Here is a 26290-nt window from a genome sequence, read left to right as displayed (position 1 = left end):
ACTGTTATTCTGCTAGGCTTTGAGGGAATGATGAAAGAAATCACAAGGCGGAATCTCTCTGCTCATATCCCCCTTTCCCAGTCTAAGAGGGTAGCAAAAAAGCTCTCAGAGGTTCCCCTGTACAATGCAACATGTGAGATACCAAAACTCTGCCCCCAATGACGTGTATTCATCTTTCAAAATCATTTGAGTTGTTCTAATCTTCTGTTACCTTTCTTTAGGTCTTGCAGCTCTACAAAGATAATCTGCTAAATCCTGCTGTTGTCTGAGGTCAAATGTTTGGCCCGCAGGTTGGAGAACAGCCCGTAGGTTGGACAATCTCCCACAGCACACCCTTTTTGGTCCTGATGAGGGCAGCGAGCCCAGAAGGCGGGCTGCTGAAGCTGTCATACAGCTTCCTCCTGGTCTTCTGAGAGCCGCAGCCAAGGGGGCGTTTCTGAGCAGCAGGGGCGGGCGGCGCCGGCGCCTCCCCGCTCCACCTTCTGGGTGGGTGCCTTGGCTCCGAGCACCAATTTCGGCAAGTTTGCAGTCAGGTGCCAGCACGTGGACGCCTCCGCGCCGCACCGAGCGTGCTCAGCCCACCCACCTCCATCCACCGGCGCCAGCCGCCTCCCTCGCATCTGCGCGGGGCTCCGGGCAGCGGCGGCCCAGCTCCCGGCTCCCGGCTGTCGGCAGGCGGACCGGGAGGCGGGAACGGGGCGGGCTGCCGGCGCTTCGCTCCCGGAAGCGGGTGGTTGTCAGGCTCCCGCCGAGCGGACCGAGCTCCAGCATCCCTGCCCGCGCCTCCAGGAGCAGCGAGAGCCGCACCGCCGCCCTCAGAGCGCGACCCCGGCTCGCGCCCAGCCCGGCCGGCAAGATGCTGCATGTGTACTCAGAGGGGAAGCCCAACCCGCTGCAGGACGCGAACCTCTGCTCGCGCGTGTTCTTCTGGTGAGCCCCCCGGCCCGAGCTGCGACACCCCGCCGCCGCCGGGCCCGTGCCTGACGCTGCCCGCGCCTTTTGGGGGTGGAGGGCCGAGGGTCTGGGCCAGGGAGCGCTGTCTGCCGGCGCCCGCACCGCCGGGCTTCTTGTTGCCACTGGCGCACCCCCGCCAGCCGGCTGCGTGGTCCCCGCCTGCGCCCCCGCGCGCGGGAGTAGGGCCGGGAAGCGGGGCCGGGGGACCTGGTGGCGGGGGCGCAGCGTCTCCCTGCCTTGCCGCTCGCGGCTCGGTCCACCTCCAGTGCCCAGGAGGAGGAGGAGCAGCAGGAGCACGAGGTGGGGAGACAGAGAACCGAGGCTGCCTCGGGGAAATCACTGCCCAGTGGGAGACAGACTGGCCCTCCCACTCTCTGTCCTGGCCAGCTCGCCGGTACCGCGCGGGGATTCGCGGGGCTCCTGAACTAAAGCTGCACCCTTTTTTCTCCGAAGCAAGCAGCTTCTGAACAGCTTGCTTTATCTAATCTCAATCAAAGCATACTTCGTACCCTGGACCATTGCCATCTCCCAATAGTGTCCCCACCTCTTCCGATATTCCTTACGTGACAGCTGGGTTTCAACTCCACTGGCCTTTCTCTGTGTCTCTGACCATGTCTGTCTGCCCGCCTACCTCTCTTTTTCTCTTTCTCTCTCCCTCCCGTGTACGCCTCTCACTGTGTGTCCTGGTTGCTAGTTGCGGCAAATTGCATGTGGGTAAAAAAACAGTTTATTTTTTATTCAGTGAATGAGGACACTGTTCTTGAACCACTTTTCCTTCTGCCTGGGGCGCACGCAGCCACGACTGCAGGATATCTTTGACCAGCCCCTTTCCCCTGTTAATATTGCCACTACCAACTTGGAGGGTCACTCTCGGGATGGCATCCCTGAAACCTGTGGGGTCTTATCGGGATCTCTGGCCTTTAGAAGCGATCCATGATCTTGACCGCAGGTGGTTCTAAAACTACTGAGGGGTCGGTCCCTGAGCTGGGAGGAAACACACAGGTGAAAACGGTCCAGAGATGTGAGGCTCTTAGTTTTCCGTCTAGTTCACTAATTAGGTGGGCCTGAACCTTTGGCCTTTAATCACACTTGGTTGATTATTAGATCTGTCTTTCTCAACCCTAACCCTAACCTTTTCTTGTTTCCCATGTGTTCTGATCATTACCTTTTTTTAAAAAAATTGAGGTCATATTGTCTTATAATGCTGTGTACATTTCAGGGGACCATTCCTTTTTTTTGGTGAGGAAGATTGTCCCTGAGCTAACATCTGTGGCCAGCCAACATCTGTGGAAATCTAACTCTATTTTGTATGTGGGACACTGCCACAGCATGGCTTGATGAGCAGTATGTAGGTGCACACCTGGATCCTAACCCACGTACCCTGAGCTGCTGAAGTGGGGCAATGGAACTTAACCACTATGCCGCCAGGTGCTCTGATCATTCCTCTTTTTTTGTGGGAGAGCCTAGGGGATCCCGAGGGGATGAGTGGGTCCACGCTTGATTGTGGTGTACTCAGTATGTGTAGGGACATCTCTTGGCCGTATGGTGGCCCTTAGGGAAAGAAGGCGTAGAAGAAGGAATATGGATGTGGCTACTGTAAATAATGAAGTAGACAAAAGTCTCCTTAACTTTAGGCAGGGCATGGGACTCTGGAAGCACTTTCTGTTTGTGGATTTTCAAAATCTGTGCATGGAAATGGGGAGGGGAGAACTTCTCGTTGCTCACTTTGGTAGGCACTCATTTCTGGTTTCCCTGCCTGAGAGAAAGGGGCTCTTCTCTCGGTTTCACACTTCAAGGCACTTGAAGGTTGAGCAACTTGCCTGGGATCACAGAGCTAGTAAGGGGTAGAGCAGGATCCTAAACGAGGCAGTCTGGCTGCAGAGCCTGAGTTCATGTGTTAGCATCCCCTGTCCTGAGCTGCTCCTGTTGGGGTTCTCCTTAAATGCATGGAGACAGCTGTTCATTCCAAGCACAGCTTTGTTCTTGTAGGCTGGAGTTCCTTAAAGCTCCTGCTGTTGGAGATAGTGCACGGGAAGCATCTATTACCACGCTTTAGGGCAGCAATTCTCAGAATGTGGTGCTCACACCTGCAGCATCCGAGGATCCGGGGAGCCTGTTAGACGTGCAAATCCCCTGGCACCCTTTTCAGACCAATTCTGTAAAACCAGAAACTGGGCGGGGTCAACGAGAATTTCAGGTGACTCTGATGGAAGATTGAGGCTCGCTCACTGCTCTGAGTTACTCCTCCCATTGGTGTTGTTATTCCAGTATTAGATTTTTGAGTAAGGGGTGAGACTTTGTGAAGTCAGTTGTTGACCATGATGACCATCCAATATTTATTTACCTTCTTCAGTTTGATAAAATTTAAAGTCTGAGGGACCTTATTGATTTCCTTGTGTACCCCCCTGGCTGCAGGTGGGCAAGCTGAAATCAGCCCAGCCAGGACGTGCCACCCTGAGACAAGGCCCACTTTGTTGAGGAAAAGCGAAGTTTTCATCTACTCATTGGTATTTACCTTTCTTCTCAAATTTCATCTGCTTTCCAGACTTGTGAACTGGTAGCTACCTACCCAAATGATGCCGATAACTAGCTTACTGACCTTTATACAAATGACTCTACTGAGTTTTTGGTGTTTTCATGTCTCTGTTTAGACTTGGCGTCTAAGAGGAGTCGTACATTATGGCTATTGGTAATTGTTGTGGATTTTTGAAAAGAATTTTTTTTTCTATTTCTGTAAGAAATTTAAAACTTTAGAAAAGAAAGGAATAGGATGATTTCTTGCTTTTTTTTTCTTTTTTTTGTGGAAGATCAGCCCTGAACTAACTGTTGCCAATCCTCCTCTTTTTGCTGAGGAAGACTGGCCCTGAGCTAACATCCATGCCCATCTTCCTCTACTTTATTTGTGGGACGCCTCCCACAGCATGACTTGCCAAGTGGTACCGTGTCCCCACCTGGGATCCAAACGGGTGAACCCCGGGCCGCCGAAGTGGACTGTGCGTTAACCGTTGCACCCCCAGGCCGGCCCCGGATGATTTATTTCTGTTAGCCAAGTACACCTGCTGATATTTTGGTTGTTTCTTAGTCTTCCTCTAAAACTTTTTATATACCTGTGCGCACAAATCTTTTCTATAAAATTAAATAGATTTGGGTCCTGATTCCTTCCTAATTTTCTATGGTTAACATTTATTAATGGCATTAAATAATCTTCAAAACATGATATTTAATGATTACGACTTATACAGTCTGTCACTTTTGTTGAACAGAGTTTATTTCTAATTATGATGTAATGCATATCCATACGCATATATTTGGGTGCATAGTTTTTCTGTGTTCCCAGAAGTAAGATAACTGGTGAAAGGTCAAATTGCTTACCAATAGGATTGGACCAATTTGCCCTCTTCGTAGTGGTTCGTGTGCTTATTTCACTGTCAACTTTGAGTTGAATTCAAAAAAAATTTTTTCTGAGTCAAAAGGTTAAAAGAATTATCAAACAATTTTATTTGATTTATAGATGGAACTTTTTTGTATCTATCGATCATTTATTTGTATTTCTTTGAATTGTCTGTTAATAGATTTTTTCCTATGAGGCATTTATAGTTTTGAAATAACTTGTAATACAGTCATGGCAGCATAAAGGGTTTCCATCAACAATGGACCGCATATATGACAGTGGTCCCATAAGGTTAGTCCAGGTGTGTAGTAGGCTATACCATCTAGGTTTGTCTAAGTCCACTCTACGATGTTCACGCAATGGTGAAATCACTTAACACCACATTGGTCAAACATATCCTGTGATTAAGTGGCGCATGACTGTAGTGCTTATAATATTTTCCAGATTTTCAGTTGTCTCAATTTAGTTCAGAGGTTTTAAATTTATGTATCATTAATTACATTGAGCTTTTCTTTTTAGTTTCGCCTGTTGCATTTGTAGTATATCTTTTTTTTAAAATTCTGGCATCATCTAAATCTCCATAAGCATTTTCTTTAGCTCTCTCCTGGTTTTGTATCCATCAATAAAGGCAGCTAGAATTTCATCTAGTGTTTGATGTAAGATAGGCCTCGTTTTTCCACAACAGCCCGTTTTCCCATCACGGTTTATGAAATAATTCCTCCTCTTCCGCATTATTGGAAATAAGTGGCACAGCTTGTGAATCCTGTCTAGCTGGGCCCCAGACTGTCCCATTCCCTGAGGCTGTCCCTGTGATGTACCCGCTCCCCTGCTGCGCCTCTTGCCAGGGGTGTGCTCTGAGTTCCTCTGCCCACTCTCCCCCCGGAGGTCAGCAGGTTGGGGGTTAGCAGCGCAGGACGTGTCCCCAGAGACGGGGGTGGAGGAGGGTTTGGGTCCGATGCAGTTGGCTCACCAGAGAGTGGTTAAATCCTCACTCCCCTGATGCCGGCTCAGTCGGTGAGTGTCACCTTGCCAAGCGAATGCTGTTGTGGAGACGGCCACTGGTGTCAAGACAGACTCTCTGGAGACTTCTCAGAGAAAGCTGCTGACGGAGGGGGAAATGCAAGTGGCTGAGTGCTGAGATGGTTCAGAGGGGTTGGTTGCATTAGGCCCGCAGTAAATATTGCTTGTGAATGTGTAGAAATGTTTTATTTTAAACTAGGATTTTGGCAGCATTTTCAGGATACCTCTTATATTAATCTCTTGGTTGTTCTTCATTCACATTCAGAAACTCAGAGGTTGCAGGTGGAGGCTGGGTTAGCTCTCCAGGGCTCTTTCTGTGGCCTCCGTCTGTTCCCCTTTCTTACGCGTTTAGTTTGATGAGTTTTGGCAATTTTTACAATAACTACAGCCCCAAGCAAGATGGAGAGCGCCCCAAAGATGTATGAAAACTTACTGCTGAGTCTCTGCAGCGAGTAAACAGCAGAACAAATTTTGTAAGTTTATCTCCTATAGTTTGTTCTTGATTCTTTTTGTTTTGATCTTTATCCTTATAATCCTGCATCTTATCAGCCTCAGAGGTGTTCACTGGTATCCATTCAGATGTGTCCAGTGGATAGTTTGTCTTTCTGAGTCTTCCAGAGGGCTCCCCTCCCTCCTTGTGTATCTCTCAGGCTCTGTGGGGTGTGGGGCGCAGGGGTACCAAGTACCAGGTGAGCCTTCATCCTTATCCTCATCTGTGACTTTTCCATGGGGCCAGGGAACCCTGTCCCTCTATGAGGATACCTCCGGGTTTTCCTCTTTGTGTGAGCTCCAAACCCCTGCAGGTATTTTCTGTGTGGACGAATAGCATCAGGGTGGATGCCGGGAGCACCTGTGGGAAGGGCTGGGCTTTGCAGTTGGGTGGACTCAGGTTTTCTCTTCTGTCCTGCAAGTTCTGTGTGCCTCCATGCAAGTGAATCTGAGCCTTAAAATCGGGAGACTGGAGATGCAGCTCACCCAGTCAAGAGTTAAGGCCTCAGGTCCTTGTGGCTGCAGGGTGCCAGAAGACAGGAAGATAAATTTTAGATCCATTTAAAGATTGATCCTTTTAAGATCTCTTTGTATTTTGTACGCACATAGGCATACAGTAACTGACAATGGGAGTATGCAGAGGGTAGGCTTAATGTTTTCTGTAGATGTTAAAACTCATGTTTACCTAGTTCAGCAGTGTTTTCTGATCTGTTGTTAAAAAGCAGTTGCAGAGCCCCTCCCCCCAGGTGTTCTGGTTCTGGTAGGTCTAGGTGGGACCTGGGATCTGCAGTTTAAGTTACTTCAGGGCTGGATGCAGGCAGTTAGACCTCGGAGATCCATTTAGGTAACAATGCTGATAATCACTACCCCTTATTGAATGCGTCCTATGAGCTCAGAATTCTCTCACTGTTTTACCTTTGCCTCATTTAATCCTCAAACAATCCTCTGAGGCAGGCATCCTGAGAATACTTATTTTACAAATGAGGAAATCCAGATCAGAGAGGTTGGGCAGCCTGTCAGGAGCCTCATGGCTAGGTCCAAGTGCCCCAGTTGGGGTTTCACCCACACCCTAAGCACATACTGAGTCCTGCAGTGCTCAGGCTTCTGTCTGCCTGGTTCCAGCTCTGAGAGGTAAATGTTGGTTGACTGAATAAATAAATGAATAAGCTGACTATCCAGCAGACATCTAAAAGTCATGTTAGTGAATGAATATGCTCTTTACATATGTGTGCATCCAAAGCATGTTTTCCTACCTTTTCTTCATTATGCTACCTCCCAAATTGCTGTGTGGATTGTTGGCATCCTTACCCATCCAGTTTTGTTTTTTTTTTTGAGGAAGATTAGCCCTGAGCTAACATCCACTGCCAACCCTCCTCTTTTTGCTGAGGAAGGCTGGCCCTGAGCTAACATCCGTGCCCAGCTTCCTCTACTTTATATGTGGGATGCCTGCCACAGCATGGCTTGACAAGCGGTCTATAGGTTCCTGCCTGGGATCCGAACTGGTGAACCTCGGGGCACCAAAGCAGAGTGCACAAGCTTAAACCCTCTGCCACCACTGGCCCCTCAAGAGTAATTCTTTAGTGTGGCATTCTGGATCCTTCAGAATCTGCGTTCTGAGTCTCATCTTCCATCATTTCTCACACAGCTGGACTTTCCTGATGAAGTGAGGCAGATCTTGTGAGTATTCTGCCTTTGCTGGGCCATCAGAGCCAACCAGGATTGGCGCCCTGACTGATGAAAAGCAGCTGCTGCTGAGCCCGCTGCTGGGTTACCAGGGTCCTGGGAGTAAATGCGAGAAAGCAGGCCGATGCCCACGTCGCTTTCCCAGTACCGTGGCCACAGGCAGGTTTCTACAACACTGAGCCCTAATCCAGGTCTGGTACAGGGGAGCAGCGCCCCATCTGAAGCTAGATTGCCTGGGTGTATATCTGAGCTATGCTGCCTACCTGACCACGGGCAAGTTTCCTCATCTGTAAAATGGGACTAATCGTCGTACCCACCTCATAGGGCTGTTGAGAGCTTTACACGAACCAAACAGCGATAAAACATTTAGGATAGTGTCTGGCAGATAGTAAGCAGTAAATAAATGTTAAAAGAGAGCCCTGCCACCTTCCTCTTGTTACCTAGCAGTTGTAAGCTAACATTTTCATTTGTAAATTGCCACGGTTTATTTCCCAGATAGGTTACAAGTGTAAATTTGAGTCTCATTCCTTACCCATAGGATCATCATCTCTTGGGGGTTCAGGTCAGGGAGAGGTGGTGACATCCTGACATGTTAATTTTTAAACGTGCTTCCTGTGTGATTCAGATCCTAAGTAAGGTTTGGGAACCACTTTTCTCAGGTCTTTCTCAGCCCTCAAAGTCCATTTCTACTTGAGAGCACAAGGGTGCAGATTGGACCCCTCTGTGGATTCAGTTATTCATTCAGCACACATTTGAGTGCCTCCTGTGTTGCCGGTTCAAAACCATGAAAACAAGATTCCTTTCTGAAAGAGCTCAGACAGTTTACTGGGGAAGGCAGTCATTGTACTGATTCTGTAAATAGTGCCAGCTGCTGAAAACACGAGGCCCAAATCTTAGGGGCTGAGTTAAAAAGAAAACAAAACAAGCAAACGCTACACTTTTATTCTCATGTTGTAGTCCACTTTGGGTCGTCTTGTTGGGGGAACTACACCACACACTTACTCAGTAGCTGGACTTTTTATATCTTGTGGCTCGGTCCTTGGGTCCTCTCCATGGAGCCCTCTTTGTTCAGCTGGCAAGAAGTTACATGTGGTTGGTTTTTGTGTTCCAGGCTGGGAAGTGACACACATCATTTATACTCATAGCCTGTTGGCCAGGTCTCAGTCAGATAGTTGGCTGGTGACCATGAGAGTGGGCCTTGTGTCAGCAGGTCAGCTGCAAGATTTCATGACAGGGGCCAGCCCTGTGGTGTACTGGTTCACGCTCTCTGCTTTGGCGGTCCACGGTTCGCCAGTTTGGATCCTGGGTGCAGACCTCCACACTGCTCATCAAGCCATGCTGTGGTGGCATCCCATATAGAAAAACTAGAAGGACTTACAACTAGGATATACAACTATGTACTGGGGCTTTGGGGGGGGGGGAAGGAAGATTGGTAACAGATGTTATTTCAGGGCCAATCTTCCTCACCAAAAAAAGAAAAAAGATTTCATCATAGCACATTGGGGTGTGTACTGTAATAGAGGTATGAATAAAGTATGCATCATTGGGGTCTTCCAAGAAGGAGTTGAATGGAGGAGGAGTCATCCCAGGCAGGTGACAGACATGTGCAGGACACAGAATCATACAAAGGGGTAGAGTGTCCTGAGAACAGCGAGAAGTGTGCTGTGGATAGCCCTCGGTCGTCATACCCCTTCCTGCCAGCTGGTGGTGGTGGATATCATTCAAGGTCATACTTCTCTCGTTTCTTCCCAGCCGATGTTTAGACTTCGCTTCTTCCATCTCCCCACCTGTGCACCATGAACACCTGCAGCCCTTCTCTGGTTTCTGGCTTAGCTCCTTATTCTGTTTCCTGGTCCCATGGCCGCTTCTGTGCTGGTCTCTTGGTGGGGCTAGTTTGTGTCTCCTCTTTCTCTCCAGGCTAGCTCCTGTCTGCTCTCCTTCCTCAGGTCCTGGAATTATGGGGTTGGAAGGGAGAGATCTAGTCAGTACTGGAATACTTTCCAGCTATTGTGCAATGGGGAAATTTACTGCTCTTATGTCTTCATGTTAGAATGCCAGGATTATGTTGTATTGGGGCTGGCCCCATAGTGTAGTGGTTAAGTTTGCATGTTCTGCTTCCGTGGCCTGGGGTTTGTGGGTTCGGATTCCAGGTGTGGACCTATGCGCTGCTCGTCAAGCCATGCTGTGGCAGGCGTCCCACATATAAAGTAGAGGAAGATGGGCACAGATATTAGCTCAGGGCCAGTCTTCCTCTGCAAAAAATAGAGGACTGCTGGCAGATGTTAGCTCAGGGTTAATTTTCCTAAAAAAAAAAAAAAGTTTGTTGTATTGAGCCACAATTTTCTTTCTGGGCAATTTCAACCCATTGTATCTTCTTTTTTATTTTTTGTCAACATGCAACAAGTTGACTCCGCCCTTTTGTATCGTGGCATTTTGGTATTCAAAGACAGCTATCATGAGCCCATTAAATCTTGTCTTTCAGAGAAATGTTTAGTTCCCGTGCTGCCTTTAAATGAGGGTTTTCAGACCCTCTTCCACTTGGTTGAACTGAATGCTTTTTAATTTATCCATCTTTATTCTAATGTGGCATCTGGAACTGGACATAGTCCAGGTTTGATCTGACCAGGTTTGATATTGAACAGATATTTTTGAGAGCTTGTTGTGTACCAGGTAATGTTCTAAACCAGGAGTTGGCAACTACTCGCAGGTCAAAGGCAGCCTCTTGTCTGTTTTCATAAATAAAGTTTTACTGGAACACAGCCACGCTCATTTATTTATGTATTGTCTGTGGGCTGCAACAGAGACTGTGTGACCTGCAAAGCCTATGATGTTTATGATTTAGCTCTTTATGGAGAAGGTTTGCCCACCCCTGTTCTAGACGTTTGGGATATGGCAGTGAGCAAAATAGGTAAACACTCCCTGCCTGCATGGGGCTAAAATTCTAGTGAGAGAAGAAACACTAAACAAGTAAGTAAAATAGAGTGTGTGAGATAGTTGTAAGTGCTGAAGAGAAAAAATAAAACAGGGAAATGGGTGAGGGGTGTGTATGGGGAAGGGAGATGACAATTTTAGGAGGGGGGTGGGGGAGAGCTTCACAGGGAAGGTGAGGGAGTGAGTTGTGCACGCTCTGGGGGAATGGCCAGCGCAAGAGAAGAGCTCTTGAGGACTCTGTTGGCCACTAGAGGACTTGGGCCTTCCTCGGAGTGAAGTGGGGACCCCTGCAAAGTCTTGAGGAGATACAACGTAGTCTGCTCAGGACTTAGTGAGATTGCTCTGGCTGCTGTGTTGAGAATAGACTAAAGGGAGTCATGGGCAGAAGCAGCGAGGCCAGCAGGCGATTTCACAGCAGTTCAGGCAAGAGACAGTAGTGGCTTTGACCAGGAGGAGTGGCAGTGGCAAGTAGTTGTGATGCGGGGTCAGTGAGCCGAGGAGTCAAAAGAAAGATTTCTTGGACTCTCAAGGTCTGGCAGTGGTGCTCCTTTATTTAGAGAATAGTACAGAATAGCATGGGGACAGGACCCATGGGCAGTAAAGAGCTGCTGCCTGGGGACAGGACCCATGGGCAGTGAAGAGCTGCAGGCATGGGGACAGGACCCATGGGCAGTGAAGAGCTGTTGCTGCTGCTGCATAGGGACAGGACCCATGGGCAGTCAGAGCTCCTGCTGCTGCCCTGAGTTGAGGGTTAGGGCTAAATTTCTAAGGCATGGGTACGTGACTTATTTTTACTGGAAAAAGAAAAGATGATGTAAAAAGTCATTAAATGATTTCAGTGCAGATGGGGTCTGATTATTGTGTGGTCATTTAACTTTAGATATGAATCTGGTCGTATAGATCGGCATGTAGGTGAGGATGCCCTGGTCTTCTCTCCCTGCGGCAGCCCTAATTCATACCATAAAAATCCACCGGGTCATATAGTTCGGCATGTAGGCCAGGTCACCTTGGGCTTCTCTACCTGGGGCAGCCTTAATCCACATCAGTTGGAGTCAAGGAAGAGCTTATTTGAAGCTTGATACTAGACAGACTGTGAAACTTGATAGGAAGAGAGAGTCCACGTCACTTCCAAGGGTTCGGCCTGAGTCCCTCGAAGGATGGAGTCTCCGTTAAATGAGATGCTAAGCCTGCAGGAGGAGCAGTTTGGAGAAGACCAGGAGTTTGGTTCTGACCATGTTCAGTTTGAGATGCCTGCTACCGTGGGAGAGGTCGAGCAGGCAGTGGGTCATGAGTCAGGAGCTCAGGGAAGAAGTCTGGGCTAGAGATAAAATCTGGGCACCCTGCGGACAGTTGAGATATACTGGACACACAGTCAGTTGACTTCACAGTCCATGGGGTTTATTCCCACACAACTGCTGTTTTATCCCTGTTTCAGGTCATTTTGTTGATGTCAAAGTTCAGTGTCTCATTGTTGCCTAATGAGAGTTCTTTGGAAACTTCTGTGGTCTCAAGCCAGGAAGGACGGGTCCTGGGACTGTCCTCCAGGTTGTGGCTGATCACTCATGAACACCCTGGGCAGTAGATTACCTTGGCCACGGGTGTCCAGAGCAGTCGTGCCATTTGTTTGATGGGAGTCCAGAGGTATAGCTACTGGGCAGTCACTCTGAGACCCTACGAACAATTGAGGTTAGTTTGGTCTGATTTCCTCTTAATGAACCCAGGTTGGCCCTTGGTGCTGTCTTTCCTAAATATACTCGCAAATTGTCTCCTTCAAATGGTTGTTGACGTGTGTTATTTCCATTAGGCTTGGTAGCTCTCTTTTGTCCAAGTTCTTACTAGTTAGCATGCAGCAGTTTCTCAACCCTCCCTGTGATTGAATTACCTCGGCAGGCGTAAAATTCAGACGCCTGGTGCCTCCAGAGGCCAGTTTGAATCTTCATCTCTGGGGGTGGAACCCAGGCATTGGTATTTTCAAAAGGTTCCCTTGGAGTTTCTGATGGACAATGAAGACTAGGAACCACTGATTAACAGCTGGCCAAAGCTCAAACACATTTCCGTGCCTCTTTCCATTTTTCTGGCCCAGGGTTCCACACTGCCCTCATCACCGCTCCATTTTCAGTCTCCTCTCAAAGCGTGAGAACAACGAGCACAGCAGGGCCTGTTCATCCCTTGATAAGGCATTGGGGGGAAAGGGGGTTTGCTGTGTGCGGGGATCTTAGAGGTGCTTGGTCCTTGGGTTCTTATAGAAACCCCTTGTTGAAGCTGGCTTTGTCCTCATTGTACCCAGGTAGGACATCATGGAGCTCAGAGTTGAGTCAAGTCTGACAAATTCCGGAGCGTGAGCTTCGGTTCCGTGTCACTGTGTTTATTTCCTAGCCCTGGTCAGACAAGGATGCCCGGATTGATTGTGCTTACGAGGGTGATTGAGTGGAATCTCACATTTGTCTATTGAAAGTTTGTGAGTATAAAATTGCTCACCTAATAAATTGCTTTTATTTGCAGACCTTTATTGGTACGTTTTATTGGTCAGGATGTGACTGAGATTATGCAATAAACCCAACTGACTGCTTCTTTGAAGTCTCCCATGAAAGAGATCTTTCACCAGCTGGGCAGTGTGCACTCTTCTCTCTCTACTGATGGTATGAAAGGTGCCTGTCGTGTTTCAAATGGTAGAAGGGAGGTTTATCGATGGCCTAAAACTTTAGGCTGGGCCTGGAGGGGTCTCCGTGTCCCAGAATCCACTGTGGCATTTATACAAATTCTGAGTGTTCACTGAGTGCATAGTATGCTTACCTATAAAATAGACAATGCCTTTTTAATAGACGTTATCTGGAATAGCACATGTAGGTGCCTGCTACATATTAGGGCATCAGTAAATGGAGAGGGCAGAGATTATTGCAAAATTCACCTCTTTATGATGTCTTTTTTATTGCTTTCAATGATCAGGTGTTATTCAAGTCTTTATTCGTTTGTGACTTTTTTTAAAAACTAAATTTTTAGCTCTTTGAGGGCAGAAACCAATGCCTTTTATATCTTTCTCTCTCACTGCCCAGCTGAGCATCTTGTAGTCTTGCACTTAATAGGCTTACTCAGTGATTGTAAATTATTTAATCTTAATTCGAGTTTCTCTAATTTGGAATTGCTGACACCTCTACCTGAGATAAGAGCAAACTGAGTATTATGGCGCGAGTGTCAGATTGGAGCCAGAAGACCTGCATCCTAGGCCATGATCTTGTACTTATTAGCTGTATGACCTTAGGCAAGATACTTAACAACTCTTGGCTTCCATATCCTCGTCTACAAGTTGGGAAAATTAAACCTACTTATGGTGTGTTCCCAAAATTAGCAAGTTCTATATACTTATTTTCTCTGCCACTTGCAATCAAACAGGGCAAGTCAGCAGGGAGGTAAAGTGGAAGTGGTGGAGTATGTAATGTTTATCTCTGGTGAATGGAGAAGTGACCTGTTAGTAACTGCCCCACAGAAATCAAGATCTATTACAAAAAAAAAAAAAAAAGCAACAAAGGGAAATGGAATTTATACCCAGAACGGGGCCATCATCTGTGGAAGCACTTTGAAAATTATCAGATGGTGCTTCTACATCCGCCCGAAGTCTCCTGGAAAGTGGGTTCACAGTGGCGCCCCCGGGCTGAAACCACCCTAGCCACCTTCTCCTGGCAGCTTCCGTCCCTCGGTTGACGGCACTGACACCTCGATCTCGGGCTTGGAGTCAGCAGAACTGAGAGAGAACACATTTCTGCTGGTTGTTGCGCCGTCTGTGGTGCTTTGTTATGGTGGCCCGAGCAGGCTCCAGCACCCCGCATGCCCCATGGAGGCCTCGGTGGAGTTAGTGCCACTGGTTGTCATTGATCCCAGCTGCTCTGTACTGTGGTCGTTTGTTCTTTATTAGACTGAACTCGCCAAGGATTGTGACTCCACAGCCTTACCTTCTACCCTGTTTGCTCCTTAGAGACCCACCTCCTCATATCGTTGGAGTTGACTTCAGGTAAAATCTCTAAAACTCTGCAGATGTGGAGCCAATACTCCCCATAAACCCTTCAGAGTGCTTTGCTTAGGAGGAGAGCGCGTTCTGTCCCTGCCAGGCGGGCCCAGCGTTCCAGTGTAATGATTGCTCGTGAGGTGAGATCACTCATCCTTGTTGCCCTTGGCTCCCTGGGCCCAGGTGGGTGCGTCTTTGGCAGCAGGCTCTCCGGTGTGAGCTGTTGTGTTCTTTCAGGCTCGGAGGCAACTCAGACTGCTGCGCTGAACTTTCTCTTTCATGTCTACATGCAAATTTACCAGATTATTTTGCTTTTGGAAAAACCCCGTGCAAGCCCTTAGTGTATCCAATATTAATAGCCAAAAAAAGAGACAGCTCTATTCTCAGGCAACCTCAAAAACGTCCTTCCCCTTCCCCTTGAGAATATAATGTAGTTGTAGTTTTTCCTTAAAACAAGTATTTTAAAAAGAAAATTTAGTCCCTTTGAGTACGCCAAGTTCAGATTCCTCTCCTCCTCCTCTACCTCTCTCTCGAGTGGATTTTGGTCGTCTCTGCTAGGAGCCACTCGGAAAGTTGAGTTGCAGTCTTTTGAAGGGAAATTCCACAGGGCTGCCTCATCTGCACGGTTCCTCGGGAGCGATTCCTTTCCTGTAACGGGGAGGCACATTTTCTAAGAAACCCTTCCAGGAAGGATGAGGTGCAGCAGGAAGGACTCCCGCAGAGCAGCCGACTCACAAACACAGAGAGGGAATTATCGCCTTTGATTTCTGGGAATTGGCGTATTTGGGAGGGCAGAACAAAGTGAGTAAATCGCAGGCCCGTGTGAATGTGTCGGGCTGTGGGAAAGGTCGCGTGTGAGGTGGGTGAGTCGTGCTGGTTAGGTGGACTCCGCCTGGCCAACTTCACCTGAACCCCGTGCTGATTCTCTCGGAAAGTTTTGCTTTGAGAAGTTGGTGACAGGCGAAAATCAGGAGGCCCAGGCAGGTTGAAGTAAAGTAGGCCAGAGTCTCACAGACAGGAGGTTTGGTTCAAAGCCATTATGTGGTTTCCTCCCTCTCATATATTTAGATCAAATTCCTGGCAGGGATTTCCAGGAAGGAAGAGGTGAGCGCAGACGCTGTCGCAGTGCCCCCGTATGTTGAAGGACCGACCTTGCCAGGCGCTGTAGAGAGTGTAGACATGAGTGAGGGCAGTGTGCCCTTCTAGGATGGTCATCCTGGGTCAGGAAGCAAGACAGCTGCCTCAGCTCGGTCCTGTGGCTCCCGGGGGCCTGGTGAGCTTGGCTGGAGGTTGCATCGCACACTTCCTGCCGCTTCGGTGTCCACTTCCTCAGGCCTCTTTCTGCCTCATGCTCCCGCCTTCCCCTGTGTTGTTTTGAACTGTCTTTGCTCTCCCCCCACCTCAGATGGTCAGCCCCGGATACTGGTTTCCACACACATCCAGGTGCGGTGAGGTTTGGAGATTTTTGAAGACTTGGGTTGAGAAGTATCAGGGGAGGGCTTTCCCCCCTCCCCGCCTCCGTCTTCCTTTCTCAGCTCCCCTGCTCTCTGAAGCGAGGGCACTTTCCCCCCTCATCTTGGGCACTGCCGTTCTCACCACTCCAGGCCCCCCTGAGACTTTCATGAAGAGTTTTCTGTCTTATGCAGATTCCTAAAGTACAAGGTAGAATGCTCCCGTCACCCTGATCATCATTGGTAAACGCTTTGCCACGTGCGCCCACTTTCTTTGCCGGCAGCTGAAGGAATGGAAGTGCAGAGAGGTTAAATTTGTGCCCAAAGCAACACAAGTTAGTACATGGAAGGGGGGTGGGGCTGATTCCCAGCTTCAAATGTTGAATGTCACGTGCAAAGGTCCTTGGAAGGCAGAGGAAGGAGAGTAACATTCAGATGTGTGTTTGCATGAGGAGCTCGTGTGGTCCAGGAAAGGCTTCGTGCAACAAGTGGTGCTCATAAAACTACCCTGTGTTCGAGTTTGTGCAGAAATTCTCTTTCCTGTCCTTAGACCCCTTAAGCGTACCTCTCAAAGCACATCGCCCTACAGATGATGACTCATTTCCCTGGGCTTAGCAATGTGGGGTGGGTGTTCAGGCTCGATCTTTGTTTCTGAAGTGTCCCCTGGTTCTGGACGGGTGTGAACATTTGGTCAGATTGTAGAGAAAAGGGTTTGTGTTCTTTCTCTCCGGGCCTCCTAACAGGCCATGATCCTATGTGTTGTACCCGCATCTTTTATTTCAGAAGGAGACGATTTGGTGTAGTAGCTTCCCTTCCACCCCTCTCTCCAGAAAAGGAAAAAAAAAATCTTACCTTGATTTGATATGAAATCAGACTAATGGTCAACTTTTTGATTGTCTGAGGTGGTAGAGCTGGCGTCAGTCTCTTTTTTTTTTTTTTTTTACCACTTGTACCAGATGGCTCTAACTCTTGGCTTGCCCGGGACAATCCTGGTTTATACCCCTATCACACTGTAATTATTAACAAACCCTGTTTTACTCCTAAGAGTATCTTGGGTTCGATGATAAATAATATGATTGCTCTAACTAAGTTGAAGTTCATAGTCCATGATGTATGCCCTCCCCCCACCATGCCGTGGAGCATGGGCAGGAAGTGTGGACCGGGTGATGCCAATAAAAGGGTAAAAACTAAGAGTAATGACTAGTGAAAACCTACTCTTATCTCCCCTTGAGCAGGTATCCTCAGAAAATAACCCTTCGCCTGTGCTTTGTATGTAAGAATGATGGCTGTGAAAGCTGCAGGGAGAGCGTGTGGTCCTTGAGGTGACACCTGGCATGCCAGGTGGTGCATGCTGGGTGCGTTGGTCCCCCCCGGGTTGTGGGACCCGGGAGAATGTTGACGGTGTAGGGGAAGTGGGAGAATTCTTCCCACCCCCCTGTCCCTTAAGGTTCTTATGGCTGGTCAAATAATTAAAAAGGCAGGTTAGCAGGAGAAAATCAAAGTTTAATAACAGGTATACATGGGTGAAACCCGGGAAAAACTGAGCAACTCAGCTGTCAGGCTGAGGCTGCCTGTTGAAGTATTTTCAGCTACAGATAAGGAAGTTGTCAGGGAGGGGAGTGATTTGGGATTTCAGAGGGGAGGGAGACAATTTATATGGAGACGAAAATGCAAATGTGCGTTAAACAGGTTTTGCTGGGCCAAAGAAATGGGTTTGTTGGTGTCTTTCTATCACAGCTGTTTTACATTATGCTAGAGCTGTCATATGGCACGAGCTCCTTCCTGGAACGGGCCTTCTATGTTAAATTCTTTTAGGCATTTGCTGGGGGGAAGGTTGAATGTTCTTCCTGCATCTTCTGAGCTTATTGCCTTCAGCTCAAAATAATCTGCGTATCAGAGTGGTGCATCTTGGAGCGGCCTGCCCTGAACCCCATCAACAGTCGCTGGGCACACCTCTCACTCATGGTCCAATTCGTGAGGTTGGAGGGACGGTACCTGAAGGGGTCTCCTGAAGATGTGTGTGAGTCCAGCCAGCGAAAGCAGTTGGAAATCAGCCTTTAGCTTTGGAGGTGCGGGGCAGAGAGCGCCAGCTGAATGGAAAGCCAAGGTGAGGGGACTGTGGTGAGCTGTCTGAGGACCATGGTGAGAAGTCCTGGGTAAGGTGGAGAGGCTGAAGGCCCCCGAGATGACTCGGACCTTCACCATCTTAGCTAGCTTAGACAAGCTGATTCCCTTGCGGTTGGGGTGGACTGGGAGAAAGAGTTGGCTGAGGGCTCCCAAGGGCTTAGGTGGCCCCCTCTGCCCTTGGCATCTGCTCAGACAGGCAGCGGCTGAGGAAGCTGATCCTCAGCCCTGATGGAAGGACCCTGTGTCTGAGAAGCCGGGGAGCTCAGTGGACAAGGTCACGCTCCATGGTGACCGTCCTGGCTGATTAGCAGCTGTGTGATCTTAGTCCAGTTCCAGTCTGAGCCAGCGTCTTTGTTTGTCAGTTGAACGTATGAGTATTAACCCTGGGGGTGGATGGAAGAAGATGTTAGCTGTGTTGGCCGCTTTCCTCCAGGACCTGGAGCCTGGCTACCTCTCCCAGATCCTCGATTTGCTTCCTCCTACAGGACATTCTTTTATGATCTCTGCTGAATTTAGAGGCAGATACTTAGTATTTCAGGATTTTTCTATAAGTGCTTTAGGCCTTAGGGCTTCTGCACTTGCTCTTCTCTTTGCTTGGAACACGCTGACCCTGCTCTTGTCCTTTGGGCCTTGGTCCATGCCTGGCCTCCTGGTGAGCTCGGCCTCGCCACCCCATCTCAGGTAGCCGCCCCCACCCTCGGCCATGTTTTATTTTCTGTCTGGTTGTTATTGCTCTGAGCTTGTCTTCTTAGTTTGGTCGTCTTCCCTCTTCCCCTCCCAAATGTGAGCTCCATAAAAAAGAGCCCATTGGAGCTCTGGAACCTAGTTACATGGTGGGCACTTAAGAGTTAATTCAAATTAGTGAATGTTATAACTATAATTCCAGTTTCCAGTCCCACTGTTGAGATTCCTGGTAAAAGCAAGTTGTGGGTTGCATCCTTTTTTATAAATAAAGGCGTTAGACAGTATGCCGTGGTTTGAGAGCATTGGGGGCTGCCTCCTTTGGGATGAAGGAGGAAGATCCCATTTGGCTCTGGCCTCTTTAGAGGGAGAAAGGGGTGGCACCTCTTCTGCTCTTGGGTTACACAGCCGGGTAGTGAAGAGTTGCCCGTTTCACTGTTCTTTACCCTTGCTGGTGGGGTGTGTGTGTGGTGGTCTGTCTTCTCTCCATCCCCCCTTCTGAGGAGGTGCAGGTGACCCCATGGAGGGGTGAGGAGCAGAGAAGCTTGTGAGAGGACATTGGATTAGCTTGAAAACAGCGTTCAGATCATGGGGGTTGGTTTTAGGACTGTGGGGAGACAGGACAGGCCAAAGTGGGGGGTGACAGGCCACCTGTAAAGTATCTCCTACAGAACATTCCTTTCACTGACAAAACCTGTTTGTGGTGTTTTTTTGTGTGTGTGAGGAAGATTGGCCCTGAGCTAACATCTATTGTCAATCTTCCTCTTTTTGCTTGCGGAAGGTGGTCCCTGTGCTAACATCTGTGTCAGTCTTCCTCCCTTTTATGTGGGATGCCACCACAGCATGGCCTGATGGGTGGTGTGTAGGTCTCACCCAGGCTTCAAACCCACTAACCCTGGGTCACCGAAGCAGAGTGTGAACTTAACCACTACGCCACTGGGCTGGCCCTGTTTGTGGTGTTTTTAGTTGCCTTTTTTTCCACCTCTGTGAGTTTTTGTGGTTTTAGGAAACATTTCTTAACGCAAATAGGTGAAGATACCAAGGTGATTAAGAAGGCTGTTTTAGTGTGTCCGAAGATTCACTGTGGAGTTTTCCTCTCTTGATTTATCTCCTACCAGATAAACCCTTTAATAAACCATGTACAGAGGCTTTTCAAAGAATGTTTTTGTTCTTTCTGAATATGCAGCTCTTCAAGCTAGGGTTATGTTCGTAATTGACCCAATGCTTGAAAGAATGAACTGGTTCAGCTGTAATTTTCCTAAAATCTGTCCCATTGGCATAGTATTGGCCAAACAGAAAAGTCTATGATTTATAGTTAGCTTTCACTCCTTAACTCTGAAATAGCAGGCAGAAAGGTTATTACCTTTTAAATTGGTCTTATCGTTTTGGACAGCTGTTCTCAATATTGGGCATAAAATATGGTACCCTGGTCTTACACTTTTTGGTACAGTTGTTTTTGCTTGTCAGAATGCAGTGGACAGATTCCATATTCCAGATCTGGAATCACTCTGAGAGCCAGAAACAGTTGGCGAGGAGAGGGATGGGAGTGATGGTGGTCGAGAGGGACTGACTGGTGTGGAAGAGTGGTGTCGTGTTCGAAGCCAGCACGGGCACTGGGGACTTTTCCATCACCCCTTTACTTCTGTGTCAGGGCTGTGGGGGCCTGTGGTGTTTGTTTATGGAGCTTAAGCAATCTCAGTTATTAGCTCATGGATAATTATCAGAAATACGGACTCAAATCAGTGCTTATTTGTTTAACCTTTTACCTTTTCTCCTAAGAATGTAGGGTGGAGACAGTATAAAAGTTCAGCAAAAAAAACTAGGCTCAACTACTTTAACAGTTCTTCTGTTTACTTGAAGTAAAATCATAGCAGTGTAACCAACTGCCCTTTGTCTCCAAACCTCACACCATTTACCAAAAAAAAAAAAATATATTGGATTGTAGGGCAACCTTGGCCAGGGGCTGAAGTCTCTGTCTTAATGTTCCTCTGTGACCTTAAATATTAAAAATTGACATGGAAGGACCCTATAAGGGTTCGCCTGGCTGTATGATGATACAAGAAAAATCTGATGGCCAGGCCAGAGGAGAAAGGGTTTGGGCAGAGATAAGAAGAGCTGAAGCAGGCTTGTGAAGGAAAACTGGAACCAGCCGGAAGAGGCACTGGAGAGAGGAGGGTCTTTGGTGCTGAACCCAAGTCTTAGGGTCCTCAGCTCTCGCAGTGGACCGGAAGGAAATGCATCCAATGCTGCCTCAGTGGGCATGTTGCCTTTAATTGTAACTTTCTGTATTTTCAATGACCTACTCCTCCAGGGAGTTGAAGGCACAGCTTGAGTCTGATAGGTGGACCTGAACAGTCCTGACCCCAAGGGAAGGGACCGGGAACAAAAGGAAGCAATAACGGGATATTATTCAGGACTTCACACCTCAGCCAAGTTGACAGAGCTACGGTGAGGCTGGGCAAGATGGAATCGCACCCTGAAATTCACTCCTACGTTGCAGGTGGCCCTAGATTGTCAAAGCTGAAAGAATCATCAGGAAAAGAAAGTGTCAAAAAACTGAACATATGTGCTGTTTGGAGACTTTGGGAAAAAAAGTTTGGAAGTTCCGACGAAATTCCAAATAAGTAGGGACCTTGTTCAGAATAAATTGCTTTTCCCTTAGGAGAATAAACTGATTGCTATAGATGCATCTTCCTGAATATTTTATGGCTAAATATCTGTTTGGCTTTCTTGTCTCTTGAGGACATAAAATAAATGAGGTCACATGTTTTGTGTGTGTTACTTTTCTAAGTAGTTAGTATTTAGGTTTGCCTGGCACGTATTTTCCATTACACGGGGTGCTTGGGGGAAATGAAAAAAGTTAAAAAAAAAAACAAAAACCTGTGGCCTCGTGGGGCTTATCATCCACTGGAAGTAGAGGGGATTGATTGAGATTGCATGTTTGAATATAAAATTTGTGATTATTTCAGCAGAAGCTGGCCTGGGAAGTGCTTTTTCCCTGGCTGTGAAAAGTTTTTCGAAGGCACAGGGACAGCATAAATGAGATGGCCTGGAGGATGCTGTGGACTTACTTCCCTGCATGCTGGGTGTGCCCCAGGAGTGTGGTTCTCAGCTCCCTTCCAGGGCATTTCCCCCACCGAAGTTATCTCAGTTCCTCTAGGTGAATCAGCCTGCACCTCTTTGAGTACATTCAATACTTTAGATTTCTCATGAATTCAAATGGCTTTTTCCCAGAGTTAGTGGGCAGAGGCTTGAGATCAATTGGAGTTCCCGGGGGCCGGGGTAGGAGTTTTTGGGATGTTCTGCCTGTTTCCCAGGCTTTTGACTCACAGTAATTGAAGGCTGAGGGAATCCTGGTCCTTCCAGTTTCACGCGAAGCCGTGTAGGGCTTTGTGCTCTGTTTCTTTTAGGCCCAGTGTCTGTTATGTAAATAGAAAAGGAACATGAAGTTGAGTAAACTTCAACTTATCTTTTTTTATTTTTGTTTTTCTTTTTTTAATTTTTTCTGAGGAAGATGAGCCCTGAGCTAACATCCGTGCCCATCTTCCTCTACTTTATATGTGGGACGTCTACCACAGCATGGCTTGCCAAGCGGTGCCATGTCCGCACCCAGGATCCCAACCGGTGAACCCTGGGCCGCCGAAGCGGAATATGCGCACTTAACCGCTGCGCCACTGGGCTGGCCCCTAAACTTAGACTTAAACCCAAGAAAGTTCCACTGTAAACCAGAACGGCTCAATGTGTCCTTGGGGGTTTACTGCCAAGATCTCATCTGCTTCCTGCAAATTCTGGACGAACATGGTCATATTTGTACACAGGTTTTGTAAACACCAGACTGCTAGGATTTTGAGTGCTGAGGTGATGGAAGTATTTGCTGAGGTTTTATAGACTAATAATCTGTTAGTCATAGCTGTAGTCTCAAAGTCGACAGCCTCCGTATGGGTGTCTACGTAAGAACGACATAACTGGTGGGGGCCGCAGTGTGGCCCAAGGTCCATGTGTGACCTTCTTGTCCTCTACTCCTAGGCCAGCGGTCACTGTTCCTGTGCTGTGGCGCTGACCGCCTTTGGAGATCTCACTGTTTACAAGCCCATCCTCTGACTCAGGGTGGCAGATACTGCTTTGATAGAATCCAACCAAGCCGTATCACGTTGCATACACTGGTGTAATCTGTCTGCAGCTGTCTCCAGATTTGTTTGCTGGCTGCACTTTAAGACTGGAGTTAATCATAGGTCTGACCCATAAACTTTATTATGGGTCAAGAGAGAAAGGCCAGCTGGCTGTTTCTCGTTGGGTCTTTTTTTTGGTGTGTCTTCTTCTGCCCCTCCTTTGACCACCATCTCTGAGGCATCTGAAATGAGAACCTCTTTAGTAGGTGGCTCTGCCTAGAGCCTCGATACTCAAAGTGTGGTCTGCAGACCAGCCCCATTGCCGTCACGGGGAGCTTGGGAGAAATGCAGAGTCTCAGGCCACGCCTCAGACTTAATGAATCAGAATTGGTGCTTTTAATAAGATCTCCAGAGGTGATTCATATGCACGGACCTAGGCCAGGCCCCTGTTGTCCTCTGGCTGGTTGAAGCTGGGTTGCTGCCTCATCCAGGTTCTGAGGGTGGGAAGAGGAGACCACAGAGGAGGTGTGCTCGTGGTTATAAGGCGTGGGTCCTGCATGTGAGCAGCACATGTCCCTTCCTTTCTTATGCCACGTGGTCTCACCTAACTGCAAGCGGGCCTAGGAAATAGAGTCAAAACATGTGCCAGGAATCTGGGGAGAAGGAAGGGTCAGACTCATTAATGGCCAAGGAGTGGATTAGGTGAGCTAAGCTGTGGGTTGTAGTTCAGTGGTCAATATTATGCCCCGCTTTCTTTTTGCTGCTGCTTTTCTATTTTTCTTAAATGACTGTATGTATTAGAAGATTAAAAAATAGTACTGCTGATTAGAGAAAAAGATATTCATTTTATTTCTCACAATGGATAGCACCAGTATTAATAGATGAGAGACTCGCTTTTTAGAGAAAACACCTAACATCTACACAAATGTGGACTTCCCCCCAGTTGTCTTCCTTCCCTCCCTCCCTTTTATGATTGAAAATGGCAAGCATATACAGAAGTAGAGGGACCGAACCCCTGAGTACCCATCTATGAGTGTCAGCAATTTTCAACTCATGGCCAATCTTGCCTCCTGACTCTCCTCATACTCACTTCCTGTCCTGGATGTGAAGTGTCTACTTTTTTTGCAAGTCTGATGAGTGAAGAGAATAGTGTTTTGGGCTGAATTGTGTCTCCCCAAAACTCATGTTGAAACCCCAATGCCCAGCATCTCAGAATGTGGCTATATTTGGAGATAGGGCCTTTAAAGAGGTGATTAAATTAAAATGAGGGTGTTAGGATGGGCCCCAATCCAATCGGATGGGTGTCCTTATAATAAGAGGAAATTTGGACACACAGACACCAGGGGTGCACACACACAGAAGAAAGGCCATATGAAGACGCAGCAAGAAGACAGCCATCTGCAAGCCACGGAGACACTCAGAGGAAACCAACCAGCCAACACCTTGATCTTGGGCTTCTAGCCTCCAGAACTGTGAGAAAATAAATTTCTGTTGTTTAAGCTCCCCCGTCTGTGATATTTTGTTGTGGCAGCCCTAGCAAACTGATACAAATGCTATTTCATTTCATTGCATTTTTTTAAAGGGAGGGTAGCGAAACCCACTTTTGTTATTAGATCACTGTATACATTTGTTATGCAATTTTCACAAATATTTCTAGGAAATGGTCAATACATGATTATGTATGCTGTTAAATTAACCATTGAATATCTTCTTAATGTCACAGTTTTTTTTTTCTTTTATGTTGTGAAACAGGCACAGAATATTATGCAGAACAAAGGCATAGTTGAGAGAATTATTTATAAGGGTTAACACCTTTGTAACTACCACCCAGGTCACAGAATAAGATTTTTGCCAGCTTCCTCCCTCTGCCCCTGCAAGTGTCCTGTCCCAATGACAAGCCCCTCCCTTCCTTTAAAAAGAACTAAAGGTCAACTTCAAACTCTTCATAGTCTATATTTCTTTTAAATCTTCGTCGATATGCCTGTAGTGTGTTTCTTTTGTCATAATTTTAATTAGCCTCTGCATAGTCTGATGGATTCATGTTCTTCTTTTAAAAGTGCAATATTGTTTAATATAAATACCTTTTGGTAACATAGGTCTTATGTTTGTCTTTTAAAGCAGCTCTGAAATATATCTTGTTAATATATTTTAGCCACATCCCTTTTTGGGCATTGTAATTTGGCTGCTTTTCAAAGTAGTATTTTGAGTATAATCATCAAATTCTCTGATTCTTTAATTCTGAATCATATAATCATTCATCCTGAAAGTAACGTTCAGCACCTTCTGTGCCTCCGCGTACTGGCCGAGGCACTGGCAAGAGAAGGTGGCAGCTTTCTTTCACAAGAGTTAAAGCTTAGTTCTGTGGAGTAAATTTCTAAAAGCTAAATTTCAGAGGCAAAGGATACACTAGCTTTGTAGATCTAATGAAATATTCCTGGATTGTTTTAAAGAAAAATTGAATCAGTTTGAAATATGCCAATCTTCTAAAGTGCTTTTGTTAACTCATAGCCTGGCCAACATTGGAATGAAACTCCCCCCCCCCCCATTTATATGTATATAAAAATAGTAGGTCTGGTGGTGGTACCTTCAAAGAGATTCTAATTTTGATTCCCAGCAAGGCCGGTGGTTTTGCAGCATGATTTACTATTGGGTTTTCTGTGCATGCTGGCTGCTTATCTCCGACGGCCCCTGAATCAGTGAGGTGGTCCCAGTTCTCTCCTTACAGGTGTCCCTGACTTGAATCCTACCTTCTTCCTGCTGGTGTGACCCTACGTGTTCATATTTCCTTCATCAGGAGCCCTTCTTCTGGGGCCGGCCCTGTGGCCGAGTGGTTGAGTTTGTGCGCTCCGCTTCAGGGGCCCAGGGTTTTTGCTGGGTTGGATCCTGGGTACGGACATGGCACCGCTCATCAGGCCACGCTGAGGCGGCATCCCATGTGCAACAACTAGAAGGTCCCACAACTAAAAAATATGCAACTGTCTACTGGGGGAATCTGGGGAGAAAAAGCAGGAAAAAAAAAAAAAAAAAGAGCCTCCCTTCTGCCTCATGCATGTGGCTGCTGTCACTTCCCAAAGCTGTCTGGAGCCTTGGCCCTGTTCCTCTTCTTCTGAGTTAGTGGCAGTGGTGCCAAGACTGGCAAGCATGAAGGGACACCAGTGACTAGGGCCCGGGGGTCCCCCATTCAGTAGCTGGTCTGCTAGGCAGTGTCCTAACTCTCTGCTTCCCTGCCCTTCCCTTGGCGTCTACCACAGCTAAGTTCTAGGGGGAGAGAGGGATCTCTGACCTATCCTCTCCGAGCTTCCTCAGAACAGGTACCCCAAAGCCTGGCTCTTTGGTCCTAGTTCAGTCATTTAACTGACCTGGACATCTTGGGCCAGTTTTTCTTTCTTGGGCACATGGGCTGTACTAGGTTTTTCAAGCTGTGTTCTAGCTCTAACCCCCTCTGATCAAATAA

At 47.5% G+C, this 26290-nt stretch overlaps 1 protein-coding gene across 1 annotated transcript in view; it reads left to right on the top strand.

The window, feature by feature from the left end:
• Positions 1-423: 423 nt before the first annotated feature.
• The window catches only part of ABCC4 (ATP binding cassette subfamily C member 4 (PEL blood group)), a 242789-nt gene continuing 216922 nt past the window's right edge, over positions 424-26290 (top strand). The window contains exon 1 of the mRNA XM_014864856.3: positions 424-930. Coding sequence (XP_014720342.2) covers positions 857-930 — 74 coding nt within the window. The 5' untranslated portion in view covers positions 424-856. The remainder of the gene's footprint in view (positions 931-26290) is intronic.

Source organism: Equus asinus, chromosome 11 (genome assembly GCF_041296235.1).
Source record: "Equus asinus isolate D_3611 breed Donkey chromosome 11, EquAss-T2T_v2, whole genome shotgun sequence".
NCBI classification, from domain to species: Eukaryota; Metazoa; Chordata; class Mammalia; order Perissodactyla; family Equidae; genus Equus; species Equus asinus.
The sequence above is the reverse complement of the archived record's forward strand: the minus strand, read 5'-3'. Positions and strand labels throughout refer to the sequence as shown.